A 16,505-nucleotide genomic window follows, 5' to 3' on the forward strand; every position below is an offset into this window, starting at 1 on the left:
GATGGCTAAAGGCTAATGATTTCTTATACCACCGTCAAGTTCGGGATCTAACGGCTCTGATTTACTCTCTGCCATTCTGCGTAGATCGTGTTGGATTTTTTACAAATAGAGCTTCTAGACTCTACTTTATCAAGATTAAGGACAAAACACGCTCTCCGCATAAATCAATGATATATTCGCAGTATTGTGTTAATACGTGTAAGTTTGCTAAGAAATTTACACGTGTAATTTTTTAGTGGGAGCGTGTAGCTAATTTTGAGGTGAGGAGGGTGGTTGATGTGGAAGAGAGAAAAATCACCAGGGGTCGGTGAACACGTATTTTTATTGACACTAGATTTGCTATTTAGGCTTCACAAAGATTTTAAAAACAAAAATCTAATGAGGACCCACAAACAAAATAAGTTAAGTTTATTTAAATCACATGTAAAAAAAAGTCAATGAAAGCAAACGGGAAAAAAAAAAGAAAGAAAAAAAAAAATACATATATATATATAAACTGATAAATGGGGATCAAAATTGGAAAACAAATAGTGTATTATTAACTTGAATTAAAAGGTAAAATTAAAAAAAAAAGTATAAAGAGTTCGAGAAAAAAAAAGGATCAAAATATAAATACCAAACACGTAATAAAAAAAACATGAACATATAGAATTTTTTAAATATTTTTTAGATTAAAAAAAACATAAATATAAGTCAATAAACTTGTGCGTGCATTCAATTAAATAAATCACGAAAATTTATGTAGGCAAATAGAAAGAAGTAATCAACAGTAAAAAAAAAAAAATAGGGTGAACACTACATCATGCACCCCAACTTGTTGCAATAAAAAATAAATAGCTCGTCATCTATTAATCTTGAAATTCAACTACCGGTCTAGTTGGAAAAATGGAATTCCGTTTTTTACTTAAAAACTTATTTTCAATCCATACTTGACCTAAAAACATATAAAAAACACTTTAAGAATCTTGTAAAACCAATCAATGACTTCTAAAAACACAAAAAATCAATCAAAAATCCAAAAGCATAAATCTTTTTGAGTTTAAATTGATCCCCTTGTGATATAAAACTATTTAATACAAAAATCAACAATTTTTGTAGTCTAAAGCTTTCATAGTGAAGATTTAAAAAAAAAAATCCGACAACCCCTTCTCTCTTATCCATAAAAAAAAAAAAACAAGAATTAAAAAAAAAATTGTATCGATATATCATTTTTTTTAAACTATAAGGACGAGTCACCCAGTAGCTTAAAAAAATAAGGGGTTGAAAATGAATTTTAAAAGAAAAATCTAAAAAACACCTATGTTACACGCATTTTTTACTTCTTTTCTCTATTTTTCAATTAAATCCTCACGACCAACAAAAATAAGCAATCAAGTTTTAATTTGGATTAAAAAAAGAAGCTCAATTGTGTAAAATATAAGATCAAATATAAAATTGAACTTTTTTTAAAATCGCATTATTGTAGTCCAAGGTGAAACTTGAGATAATGAACATTAACAATATCTATGGTAAAAAAGCCGCACGATTTATGTGATTTTGTATGATTCAGAGCTTGTTTAGCTTTGGACACATTTTTCTGTCACTTTGACTTTTTGTCACTCTCACTGTTTTACTGTGGTGGAATTGTTTTTGCCAGCAAGTGAGTGTTTGTGATGTAACAGTGTCACTAACCTCCAAAATATACCAGGATCGAGTTCTAAAAATCTAGATACGAGTTGCCTTATAAGACCCGCTTAACCCGGTTAAAACGACATCATTACTTATATAGGTGTACGTGTCTCCTTGTGTACTAGGTGTGGACCCGGATTGTGCTGCAGGCAGACTGGTTTTTAGAACTGGATAGTGGTTTTTAAAACTGGATAGTGTAGTTGTGAGTTTTTTTTAAAAATATTTTTTATATGAAAATTTATTAAAATAATATTTTTTATTTTTAAAAATTATTTTTAATATTAACGTTTTAAAATGATCTAAAAAATATATATAAAAAATTAATTTAAATAAAAAAATCAATTTTTTTCCAAAAATGAGTAAGAATTAAGTATAGTCATTGTAAATAAAAATAAAAAAAAATCTATGTTTTGGGTTATATAATTATCACATCATATAATTTTATTTTATTTTAATTGGGTAATAAAAAAAGACAGAAACAGTAAGTGAATTAAATATAAAAAACCGATAACTTGAAAAAAAAAATATTAAAAATAAAAATACAGCTCAATTCTCAACTCATTAAATTTAAAAAATATGAGATTGTATAAAAAAAACTTAAAAAAATTAATACAAATCAACTCGAGTTAACATGATAAATATGAAACATTAACTAATTTATATGCTCGTCCTATAATATAATGAGATGATAAAAAAAAGTTTTAAGCACAAAAATGAAATGCAAATCTTATAGAATTATTTGTTAGTGTTATTAAATATGCAAATACAATTATTTGGAATTTATTTTTTAATTAAGATAGATTTTTGTATTAACCTCTTATAAATTCTAGCAACCTTGATGTTTTTAATTAGAATTATTGTTTGGGTTTGAAAAACAAATATTTTATTACTATTAAGCAATTTACAAAATATAAAAATAGCTCGTGTTGATATTTTATGGGTGTTTAAAAATCTAAAAACATCATAAATGCCAAAAAATAAAATAAATTAAGATGAAAAAAAATATGAAATATATTTTTTTTATTTAGGAAATAGTATACAACTTGTAAAGAAAAAATTATGGAAAATATGAAAAATAGAACCAGAATAAACTTGAAAAATAAAAATAAAAAAACTAGCTTTTTAGATTTTTTTTTAATAGAGAAATATTATATTAAATAGGAAAATCTGTTTTTTTTTTTAGTTTTTTTTACTCCATGTTTTTGAAAAACCCAAAGCATTGCCAAGTTTTCAATCTTATGCGTCATTTTTAAGATGAAAAAAAATAAATCTACTTTTATTTTGATGTCCTTTATTTTATTTTATTTTATTGATTTCAATTGGTAACATCGGTCAAGATTTCCTGTAAATGATGCTAATTCGAAACCATTGGCAATCAAGTGCTCATCCTCTTGGCCCACCATTGACATTTAAAAATTAACAAAACGAGTAAAAAAATTATATTTTAATATGTTGTTTAACTGTTTAGATAAAGAGTGAAGCATACCTGGATAGTGAAGTGCCTTCTTTTTTTATCATTTATTTCATGAGACTTTTTCCCTTCCTGATCTGATCATTTTGAAGCTAAATTCCACAAGATAAAGTTTTTCATTGAAATAGAAAGATAAATTTAAAGTGAGAGGAAAACAATATATATATATATATAGCCTATCTTAAAGTTTTTAGATTTTTTCATGTTGATTTAAAAGTTTATATTATTTATTTTTCACTCCATGAGTTGTAGAGAGAATATAAAAACCAGCAGAAAAAAAAAAATCAAAGTTATCTTTTGACCATAATCCAACATAAAAAAGGAATTTTTTTGTCGATGAATTCCTCTTCCAAAAAAGAGTTTGATAAAAGTTATTTTTTTATCTAGAGATGGCTGAAAAGGTAATTTGGGTTTGGTTTCGATTTTTGTTTTATTCTTTTCCTTGTGAAATTGGATTTTATTGGGTTGCCAGGTTGTTTATATAGTATTTTAAAATGTTTTTTTAATGAAAAATTATACAAAATAGATTTTTAGGGCAAACCCTCTCCCTTGATTTTTTTTACCATCATTGTAATTGCTGAATTCTATAATGCATTGCCCATTAAGGAAAAAAAAAAAGCTCAAACATGGACTAGGTTTTTTTTTTAATTGATGACAAGTGTGTGGACCTGATTTATTTTTTTTTAATTTAAATTTAAATATTTTTTTTATAAAATTAATTAATTTAAAATGTTGTAAAAAAATTAATTTACAAATTTTTGGATTAATTAAAAAATATATTTTAGATACTGTTTCACTAAATGCCATTTGAATTTTACTTTGATTTTTATAATAAGAGTGCAACCATCTTTTTATATAGTATTAGAAGTTTTTTTTAGGGGCCATCATTGTTTTCAAAAATTTTATGCAGCTGCTTTCCTTGGTGTATATTTTTATTTTTATATAATTAAATAACATGTTTTTAAAAAAAACATAATATTATTAAACCAAATTTCTCCATAACTCAAAACAAAGGCCAAAAAAGAGTTTAATTGGAAAAAAAAAAAATTGATAGCTGAAATTTCAAAAAACTAAATAAAAAGCTTTAGTGTATTATTAAGTCAATCTTGAAACATTTTAGATCTAATTTTTTATTTAGTTCTAGTTTAAAATTAAATTTTTTTAAAAATTGTTTTTATCGATTCAATCGACTTGGCAGAAAAAAATATGATTTGATTATAATAAAAAAAACTTAACATGACTTTTTTAAAAATATTAAAACAATAATATATTTAAATTCTTAGCGAGGGAAACCATAGCTAGTTTTGATAAGTAGTTTATATAAACAATAAAGTAGATGGGGTTTACCCCAATTCCTTAGTAGAGTAGACGATAATACTCGGAGCAAGATATCCGACCGTGGGCTACTTGCTCCAATGACATTAGAAGTAGACCATCAGCTGAGATTTTTAATGGACCCAAAGGCCCAGCCCATAAATCGTCCGCGCTGCTGTTTCACAAGAAGCCCACGCGGATCAATACCGGTAAGCGTCCACAAACTGCCCACTCATGGAGCTCTTCAGAGTTCAGATTTAAAAAACCTAAGCATTTGAAAAATGTATTAAGTACTTGTCAGGCATGGGCCAAGCCGACCAACATGTTTGGTTGGATTCACAGACATCTGTAGTCCAGCCATGCCAAGGATGTCTCCGTGATTAGCTACTTCACTGTTCATGTGAGCTGACTTCCGTCCTATATTTTTTTAAAAAAATATTTTTTATTATCATTCTTTAATATTTACTAATTTTAATTTGATATCCATAATTTATTTTTTATGAAGTTATCATAATTTCAAATAGATACCTCTAATATTTGATCGATGCTTAATTTTATATCTCAATTTTTATTGTCATATCATTTGATAAGAAATAATTAAAAAAAAAAGTTGTTTAACCTAGTGGTATTTATGATCCAACTTGTGGGTTAGATATTGAACCCCAAATTTATTTAGTATGTTGTTATTTTAATATTAAAAAAAACAATATCATTTTGATTTTTTTCTAAACAAATATAAACTATGCTTTTTATTAGTCGTTCATGTTACATTTAAAATTATCAAGTTAATTAAGTCACACCAGGGTAACTATCATAAGGGTTAATTTTAAATCCATGTCGAGCAAGGATTCGGGTTAAGAGGTTTCAAGATAACCCTTTTCTTCCTCTTCCTTTCATAAAAGAATTCCATCTTCAACTTCCAGTTTCTTATGACTAAATTCTTTTTGTTTTTTTTTTTTTAAATTTATCATTTAATATTTAATTGTTTTTTTAACTGATTTTCATAATTTATTTTAGTTTGTTTCTATAAAAATTATCACAATCTCATCAAACATATTGATATTTGATTGATACTCAATTATAAGAATGTTCATTTTTATTAATATATTAGTAAGTAAAAAATAATTTAAAAATAAAAATGTTAAACCTAATGGAATTCATAATTTAATTTGCAAGTTTAACGGGTTAAATTATAAAACCCAAATTGATTTAATATGTATCGACTTAATTCTAGAAAACAAAACAAAACGTTACCTTGAAATCCTTTTAAAATGCTAAACAACATTTTTTTACAGATCATTTTAATTGGATTTGGAGCCATTAAATCAATTATATCGACAATTTTCATACATGTTAGTTTTAAACCTGGTTTAGATGCACGAGTAAGTATATGTTTAAATATACCTTTTAGAAGTACTTTTTGTTTAAAGATAACTCACACGAATAACTTCAAACATAAAAACAAAAACTATGTGGTCGTGTCCCCAATCCAAAAGCAATCATTCTGCAAAATGTTCTTGGTATGCCTGAGTATAACGTCATCCTGGCCGTCAATATCCATGAGTCACATTTAAAATTGCGTGATGCTCTAGTTAAATCCATGCCATCGTTGTCAGTACACTTCTCTAGCTTGCTCAAGTTTAATTCCGAAACGATCAGACTTCAGAGGGGGAAAAAAACCACTGTTACAGCCCTGCATGCATAAATTGCTTCAGGAGAGACAGCTTACAGAAGACAGAGACAGTTGTAGCGTAGACACTGCTGCATACGGCTCTCCGTCTCAGTATTCTTTTGATTTTGCGATGCAGCCATATTTTTTTAAAAAACATTAATTTTCTTTTATTTTAAATTAGTTTTTCATATATTTTTAAAATTATTTCCATGAGCTAATGACATAAAAAAATAATATTATTTTGATATGTTTTTAAATAAAAAAAACTTTGAAAATTAATTTCTACTACAATTTTAAACACGCTTTTAAAAAAACACTAGATCATTGTCCGAATGTCCGACGCTGTTGTGGGTAAACATTAATTTTTTTATATAAAAAAAGTATTTAGATATTATTGATATGTATTTTAGCATAAATATTTTTTTAAAAAAATTATAAGAGAATTGATGATTTGATCGACTTGATAAATCTAAATACAAACTAAATAATTGATAAAAAAAATATAGTTTTGACTATAAAAAAAAAATTAAATGACATCTTTATTTTAAATATTAAAATGAAAAAAATATTAGATTGACTAGGATAAACTCGATGAATCTGTCAAAGCTACTACCCAGGTCATGAGACCCTAATAACTTTAAAGAAAGCAAAATAAAAAAAATATATTAAATTAGCTTCTCAATCAACCTAATATTAAATAATTGAAATTCTAAACAAGATTCAACTAAAAAAATTAGTTGAGTCAATTCGGGTTAATCTGTTAAGTCCAGATCATGAAATCGAAATAACTTAATAGAAAAAACAAATCAAGAAAATTATAAAATTTAGTTCTCAATCAATTCAATGTTTAAAAATAAAATTAAAAAAATAACATAAAAAATAAAAAAATCAAACAAGTCAATTGATCAAATCTATAATTTAGATTATAAAATCAAGATAATCTTATAGCATGCCAAACCACAAAAAAATTAAAACATAGTTTCGTAATTAGCTGAGGTGTGCAATTACTCATGTGAACTAATTTTTAAAAGTATTATTTATATTTATAAAACTAAAAAGCTCTATCAACATGATAATAATAAACTCCTTGGCATCTAATTCATTTTATAGTCCTTAATATTAATAATATAAAAAACAGCTCTGAACATCGGCCTTAAATATTATTATTTCAAGGGCAATACAGTTATTTTACCATGCATCATAAATATGAAAAAACCAATTTACCCCATTAATATAGTAATGGCCAATAAATTTTATTGAAAGAACATATTACACCAATAACAAAATTATTTAGTTTATTTTAAGAAAGTAAAATAATCATTTTAATATGGATTGTTATAATAATTTTCCTTTATCTTTTAATTTTTTTTTTAATTTGGCAATGCGATAGATTTTATTTTTTCTAAAATAATATCTGTCTTTACGATGAATCTCATATATAATCACATTTCAATCCAGGTTTTGTAGAAACTAAGTAGTCTACTATTTATTAAGAAAAACTATTTATTTATTTATTTTAAATACAAGATCCATCTATCTTAGAACAATTTGAATGTATATATTTTTTAAAATCACAACTAAAATTATTATTCTTAAACTTAAATTAACCTCCTCAATGCCAGCACATTAAAGGATAAAATTCCAAAATTTCAAATTACCCGCCCGTGTGGACTGGAGCCCTGCATCCACCGGTCCTAGCTCATGTCCTCACCCGTGTCTCCAAGCATCATCTTTTTTCTTCTTTCCGCCCTGTACGAACATCCCCACACCCTCTCTCTCTCCTCTTGAAAAAGACCACGCCACCCTGGCATCCTCCACCACCATCATCTCTCTCTCTCTAGCTTACTTTTTTACGTCCAAACAATCTCCTATCATACACATGTTAAACAAACGTACGGGAAACCAATCAAAAGCCGTCCAAGCAACTCCCCCTCCCCCTCTCCCGCTCTGCTACCATGGGAGATCGTAATATACGACAGGCGACAAAGATTTAAACAGGTGCAAGAGAATAATTAATGAAATGATTTAAATTAATCTTATTACATGAAGCTCTGCTTTCAAAAATGTCTTCCCGACAAATTATACTTGAAGAGCGAACATAAAACACCCAAAGCAAGTAGAGAGAGAGAGAGAGAGAGAGAGAGATGAAATGATAGGAACATGGGGGAACAGTAAAAAGTTCTAAAAAAGCAAACACCAGGTATGCTGGACCAACCAAGAATATCCACAATTTTAAGGTTACCATCATCATCATCATGTCCATGCATGTTAAAGCATCAGTTTAAGGTAATTAACAAAACTAATTAAGATATTGATAATAATAATATAAACACCTGGGCTGCACAATCCAAACGTAATCACAAGATAGCCAGCTGAGTTTTCTTTGATTTAATTTCTCTTCTTTACCGGCCCAGACAAAGAGCAGTCTTGACGTCCAATCTCCATGCAAAACAACCACTGTCCATTCTCCACACATCACACGGCACCGTAACGATTGAAATCTTCTCCTTCGCATTAACCCTACACGTGTCGTGCTTCTGGTACTGCACCCTAACCCTGCATGTGAAAGCCTTGTGACCTGCTATGGTGACCTTCATCGGCACTTTCTCCTTCATCGCCAACCACAAGAACACCTGATGATCTCCTCCCTCCCCTTGGCCCACCATCTTCCTATAAGCCTCATTTTTCCACGTCACCCTCCCATAACCGTCAGATATAAACCCTGGGCACGTGTCCTTCTCCATATTAATCTTCTTCTCATCATCTGTACGCCCTAAACCATCCACATCCACCCACGTGTCAGTTACGCATTCAACTGTCACACACGATTCCACTATGTTCACCACTCGTGGCATCACAAGCGTCTGATCCGCTGGCACACCAAAGCCGACCGTCTGATTCTGATGGCCAGCTTGATCTTTCACTTTGCCATCAAAACTAAGCCATTTACTTTTTACTGGCTTCGGCGAAACGGAACCCGGACACACTTCAGTCTTGAGTTCTTTCGTCCCGAAATCTTTCCGATCAGGTGTTTCCGGCAAAAGAGGCAGAGTTACGACAGAATCAACCACCGCCTTATTCTCTTCACCTAAAACCTTTCTTTTTCTATTACCACCACTATTACATTTCTTGCTATTCGTACCGTTACTGGTATTATTGTACTTTCTCTTGCCTCTTCCAGACCTAGGGCTGACGTCACTCATTTCTGGCGATGACCCACCACCTGAAACAGATGTACCAGAGGTGGCCGTGGCTGGTTTAGGCGCTATTGGCCTGAACCTTAACATGATTAGGTCCACCTTTGACATGCCGTTCCCTCCTCCAACGCTTGAATATCTTGCAATACAACACCCTCCTCTACCATCCATCTCTCTATCTCTCTCTCTCCCCCCCCGCTTTGTTTATCTTAAATGGAGGTACTGAATGCAAGGTGGTGTCGTGGTGGTATTTTATAGGGACTGTGGGGATGACACGCATGAAGGGAGAAGACACGTGTGAAGACAGTGACTTTAACAGCACAGGAAGGGGATTGGTTGGGATTATCAACGTGGCATTGGTAGAGGGTTTCTTTGGGCCCCACTGAATTGGGCCCAGCTTATTATCTAATCAGAAGGCGAGAAGTTTCGTGCTCAAGAGCTAAAATAGGGACACGTAAGTTTATTGGGTCTTGTGCATGGACCGGTAAGGTTAAATTTTTTGACCTTAATAAAGTTATTCTAGGAGCAATAGTTTTTTCTAGTTGGAGATGGAGAACTCGTGGGCCAATGGAGTTTCGATAGAAATGAAAGAGGGAGCGAGACAAGTTTCTATAAATAGTAGGGGAAGATCTTGCCAGGTGCACGGCGGATGTTGACCACGATCGTGCTGTCGTGTTAGAGAGAGAGAGAGAGAGAGAGAGAGAGAGAGAGGTGTTTTTCTCTTGTCTCTCTGACTGGTGAAATGGAAAATGACCGGTGTCTTCACAGGTTTTTTTGCCTTTTAGGTTGCATAAATGCCCTTGAGAGATGCTTCGTATTCATAAACGAGGGCTTCATGGTTGTCAGTGTCCGGAGAAGGTGGATTTTGCCATGGCTTGAACCGGAAAGAACCAAAGCATTTAAAACTTATAAAATCTACTCGGCTAGTGATTCAGAGCTTGGTGCGAACCATGTTTTATTTTGAATAATTTTGAAAGTTAAAATAATAAAACTAGCATTAACTTGATTAAAATTGGTTAATTTGAACAAATTTAGGGGAGACTCGAAAATTATTGTCTCTAAAAACTTTTATTTAAAATAATATCATTTGATTTTAAAAATTTAAAATAATAGTTTTAATAATAGACCCGTAGTTGGAGTCTTGTGTTGAGTTGAAAACATAGATAATAAATAATTTCTTTTACTAAAATTGTTCATCATCGAAAAATGTAAATTTGATATACTTAATTTTTTGATTAATTTCTTATATTTGAATAACCAATTCTGATTCTATCCATTTCCATTTGAGTTATTTTAATTTTGTTACTGTGCTATCTAATTTGTTAAATAATAGCATGTTCGTTATTCAATTTTACTTGTGGGTTTAGATTGAAAAGGAAGAAAAACTTTTTTAGTATCAATGTTTTTATTAGATTTTAAGGACATCAGTTTTAAATATTTGAATACATTAACTTTTATTAACAAAACCTATTTTGCATGGAAAAGTACTGTTTATTAGACCTGATTTATGGTGGATTATAATAATAAAATTATGTTTTTGCCTCTAAAAAAAAACCATTTGAATTGGCCTCTAGGTGTAGATTGGTATTTTTATAGGGTTTATCATGTCATTCTACAATTGTTGAGGGACATATTTGTCACTTCATAAAATTTTTATACAATAGAATTATTTTAGTATCTTGAAAAGCAAAGCTTAACGTAACTTAATTATGCCCAGGGGCATTCTTGGTTTTCACTTTGTTTAAAAGAATGTAATGACTCTATCACCCTTGAAATGAAATTCTCAAAGTATCTTTGTGGGGGTGAATTTGTCGTTTCATAAGTGTTTTTTAGTAGTAGCTATTTGGTTGTGGGGTGATATTGTCCTTTGACACATAGAAAAAAACAAAAAGTTGTTGACATTTGTTGTGCACGCATTAACACCCAGCCACTCCATCACCTTCAGGTGGCATGTGTGTTTGATCACTGTAGTGTAAAAAATTATTTGGTCATGTTATTTGACGCGTCTCGATGTTCTCTTGGTTTATGGGTAGCCCATGTATGATAATAATGTTTGATTTGGTGTCGATTTAATTTTCTTTTTTCCCTTTACCTCTCTCTCATCTGCCTTAATTTTCATGTTGCCTATGGAAAATATCACAACAACCCTTATACTTCTTTTCTTTTCAGATTCAATCTCTGTTTTATTTCAAAAAATTACTTCAAATTAGAAAGTTTTTTAATTTTATCTTCCTTAAGTTTGTCATCTCTCAAATTTGATCGCTACTCTTTTAATTTTTTTTTTTGAATGACTTATAGATTTTATTTTTTTCTTGTAGTTTCATCCTCATTCTTTTTTATTTTCATGTTTGATCCTTATTTCTTTTATTGCTATTTTTTTCTTGTTCTAATTCTATAATTCAAAATGAGATTGGTTAAGGATTGAACTTCTTGCTTTTAGCCCAACTCTAAGATTTCATGGGTTGTGATTTTTAAATATTAACCTTAGTTTGCTTGGTTTTTTCATGTTATATATATATATATATATTATATATATATATATATATATATATATATATATATATATATATACTATATATATAGAGAGAGAGAGAGAGAGAGAGAGAGAGAGAGAGATTTACCAAACTTATAAAACTCAATCGATCAATGACCCGCGTTCAAATTTCTTTTCACTTATTTGGAAATCCTATGTTGCCTTAACTTTTTTTTTTTTTTTTTAAGGTTGAAAAATTTGTCCTGCCTAAGATGTTGCGCAAACTATTGGTATAGGCTCACTCAATTCATTTTTCGTCATTTGTTTTTAATTTTTTTTCACTTTTTTCTTTCAATATCTGGTTTGTATTAATTGGGCCTCCTATTTTGTTTCGATGTGGGTTTTATAGTCTTATCACTATTTCATAACCACACTATGAGTTTCGTAGGGTAATCATGGTTTGTCTAAGTTAATCTAGTGTATCGTCGTTTGAATACCTTTTTTAAAAAATATGTCATGCAATGTCTCACCATCTAGTATTTGAATAGTGTTTTGGCCAATATGAATTAAATTTTTAACTTTCTAACATGTTTATATAATTTTAGGTTAAAAAAATAATTCAACATGTGGCGAGCATGAGCAAGGAACTAGTTTTTTCTATAATGTGGTACTCTTTATGATAGCTTAGGGAAAGGAAAAGAAAGAAGTAATGACATGCCATTATACCTCCCATTATTACAAGAAAGAGTGGGTCTCCATCATGAAAATTAAAATAAATTAACATCAAGGAAATGAGAATATATTATAATTTTTTTAATAAAATGATTTCTCTTACAAGTTAATAAACATTCATGGGACTTTCTTGTTATAGTAGTCAAGAGATTTAGGTCGATTCAATTTTAGAAGTTTAGTGATTTTTTCCCTTCTTTTTTCTTAATAAATGATTTTGACATTTGGCCTTTTTAAAAATCATTTCTTATCTCCTATAAGGAATTTGAAAAAACTTCATATTGGATTTGAGCTTTTCATTATCATGTTTTGAGCTTAAAGTGTTTGGATTTGAATGTAAGCTTTATTCTTAGACTTGGTTTTCCTTACCAAACAAGTTCTATATCAAAATAAGAGATCTTTCGATCCTTAAGTTAATGAAATGTATAAGAGAAATAATATATAAAAGAGTATAAAAGGTGAGAGATTATATTTGTTAATGTTGTGTTTTGTCTAAACTTATTGAATACTTAAGAATAATGTAAAAAAATAGTAAAAGAAATGGTTGTGTTTTGTTTAAACTTATTGAATGAATAAGAAAAAAAGAAGAAAAAAGAGAGTGTATTTGTGAAGTTTGTGTTGCATCTAAGAATAAAGTTGTGTTGAATAATTTATTTATTGGTAACCTGAATTTATTATATATATATTTTCATAATAGCTTACTTTATGGAGAGTGATGTAGTATTTAAGAATGAAGGTGAGTTGTTGCACTTGAGGTCTTGGCCCAGCAGTTGAAGAGACTTGTTCCCTTCCTCTGCATCCTGGGTTCAAATCTCACCGTGCACGCCTGTCACCCCCGCGGTGCCTTACATGTTCATTGGGTTTGCAAGATGTTCAGTGAGTCGTGGAATTAGTCGTGGTGCGCGCAAGCTGGCCCGGACACCCACGTAAATAATAATAAAAAAAAGAATGAAGATGAGTTGTTAGTTGTTATGTCTGATTATATCATTGATAAAAAGCTTGACGTTTAAGGGTGATTGGTGTGAAGGATTGACAAACTTTGATGAGAGAGATTGGTGAGAGAATTTTGTGATTGAACGTCATTGATTTTTTCTTGCTGTAAATTTCAACTGTGTGACATTGCCATGCATATCTTAATTAGAACTTTGATATGTCTATCAACATCTTATTATTTCTTTTATTGTTTTCTTAAACCTTGATTTATGCATCGTTATTCTTTTTTATTCTCCCATGCGGGCCAACTTGTTTCCATTGTGATTTATGTGATCATCGCAAAGTCTCCTATTTTGACATGGCACTTGTTCTTACATGATAACGTGGAAGTGGCTTCCATAACCCACCGATTAATGATCAATCTCAAGACACAAACAGAAAAAAGTAAATTCAATTTAAAGTTTTCATTTCATCAATCAATAAACGACAACCACCAAATCTTAGCCAACGTCGTTTGTATATATAGTAATACAAAGTAAAATGTTTGGGAAAATGACTTGTTTCTACCGATAGAGAGATGAAGCCATGTCACTGCCCATTTTATCAATTCTTATCTCTAGAAGCAGTCATGTGCAATTCAAAGCTCCAAAACCGTGAAGTTCATACGAGGAAAAACAAAACCCTAAATTTTAGAGTCCATTTGTTTTTAAAATATTTTCTTCGATTTTTCAATATAAATCTAAGACTAAAGTAAATGAATAAAAAATATATTTTAATCAATTCAACCTTGTTTGATTAAAAAATATATTTTAAAAGAAAGGGTAGTATTTTTCTTCAACACTATAAAAAACCTGTTTGGAAAGTGTGGTTGTAGTTGTTTTTTTTAAAATATTTTTCATGCTGAAATACATTAAAATGATGTTTTTTTTTATTTTTAAAAAAATTACTTTTAAGATTAGCATATCAAAACGATTCAAAACATATAAAAAAATAATATTTTAAAAAACACGATTTTTTTATACTGCATTTCCAAACGGTGCCAAAATCATATATTCATCACAATCACTCCCATAGTAAAGTTATGCATAAATAATAATAATAATAATAATAATTAGATTAAACATTACTTTTCCCATTTTTTTTTTTTGTCTTTGTGAACTCTCGTAAATTTATCTTGATGTTATGAAATAATTTTTCTAATTGATTTATGAAGTTGCTGGGATGTTAATGGATTCCACAACGAGCTAGGCTAGCACCCATTGCTTCACCGTTTCATGATATCTAAATTATTACAAGATCACCAACCACTAATTCATTCCTTCAATTGTTGTCAAAGAATCTAGTACACATAGCCATCCTTAGAAATTAGAACCCAAGACAAGAGGAAGGCGAAATGTCATTTCTAATAGCTTCTGAACTAACTTGCTATAAATCTCAAATCACGTGTTAATATCAATGATTATTATTTGTGTTGGTTAATATATATAATAAATCATTTGATATATTAATATTAAAAATAAATCTTAAAAAATTATTTTAATATATTTTTAAATAAAAAATACTTTAAAAAACAATATCTATCAATTTCTTAAATACCCACTTAATTTCCTGTCCAATAAAACTATATAATCATCAAAATTACTGTTTTTTGAAACACTCTCTTAATTTCCTATCCAGCCATTGAAGTAAAAATACACAATCATCAAAATTAATCTATCCATCCCATGATCGGGGAGTGTTCTTCACCTTCTTTTGATGCGAGGGTGAGACCTAGTTAGCTAGCCGCTTCCAACATCATAATCAGGACGTATTGATCATGGAGCTGGATTTTCTTTTCATAAGGATATGTCCACCAATAGCATTCAGCCAGGTCATGTCAATCAGTGCTCTTCCCCGTTCCCAGAAAATGTAAAATACAAGGCAATTTTCTTCTCCAGCACCACGTGTCCATGCAAGCACTTGATCTCTTCAAGACTTGAAAAGAACTAAAACCCTCCTTGCCAGCCTGCCCGACGACATTTGTTAGGTTGTTGCCCTCTTTGAAAATGGAAGGCGCAAGGAGACAGCCACTAGTTTATTCAATATTTCCGGCACCGCTGTTTTCCAGTGGACCCCTATAAATACCGGCACAATGGTAGCCATTTAGACATGTTTTTTTTTTTTTATTATTATTATTTACATGAGTGTCCGGGCCAGCTTGCGCGCACCACGACTAATCCCATGACCCACTGAACATCCTACAAACCTAGTGAGCATGTAAGGCACCGCGGGGGTGACAGACATGCACAATAAGGTTTGAACCCTGGTGCAGAGAAAGGGAACAAGCCCCTTCCACCATTAGGTCAATACCTCAAGTGCGCTATTTAGACATGTTTGGAGATTATTGTAATGATTATATTTAAAATTATTTTTATTTAAAGTATATTAAAATATTTTTATTATTTTAAAATCAATATATCAAAACAATATAAAACATAAAAAATAAAATTAATATTTTTTAAAAAATTTAAAAATCACGATTTTATTTCAACATGTTCCCAAATAATGTCGTCTTATTATATAACATCCGGTCACATAAATGTTTGGCATTTTTAAAGATATGAAATATTTTTTATTTATTTTATTTTAAACAATAACCCATCAAAATTATTAAACAAGTATTTAAATAAAATATTAATATGATGTTTAAAAACACAATATGAGTACTACTGAAATGGCAGCAAGAGGCTCCAGCTATCCACCGTGCATTAATTGACATCCCCAAATCGCGCGGTCTAGATTCGTGAAAAGAAATGTGATAATTGATGGCACAGCATCATTGGTATCGTTGCTTCGTTCTGAGTAATGAGATCTTCATTCTCATGGAATGATTTGTGTCTCAATCGTCATATAAATGCAGCAATGCAACATCAGTATTGCTCTCCCCCTCCGTCCCCGATTTTTTTTTTTTTAAAAAAATAACTAAGTTAAAGTATACAAAAAATAGCATAGATTCAATATAATCATGTTTTTTAATATCATTATTAGTTTAAGTAAAAGTTTGATCGA

The 16,505-nt window shown here is 30.0% G+C and overlaps 1 protein-coding gene across 1 annotated transcript; it reads right to left on the reverse strand.

The window, feature by feature from the left end:
* Positions 1-8,275: 8,275 nt before the first annotated feature.
* On the reverse strand, positions 8,276-9,553 carry LOC118044732 (uncharacterized). The gene has a single exon (XM_035053175.2). It carries the CDS (start codon positions 9,491-9,493, stop codon positions 8,528-8,530), a length of 966 nt encoding a protein of 321 aa, XP_034909066.1. The 5' UTR covers positions 9,494-9,553; the 3' UTR covers positions 8,276-8,527.
* Positions 9,554-16,505: the final 6,952 nt, after the last annotated feature.

The sequence above is a fragment of the Populus alba genome, chromosome 12, assembly GCF_005239225.2.
Source record: "Populus alba chromosome 12, ASM523922v2, whole genome shotgun sequence".
NCBI classification, from domain to species: Eukaryota; Viridiplantae; Streptophyta; class Magnoliopsida; order Malpighiales; family Salicaceae; genus Populus; species Populus alba.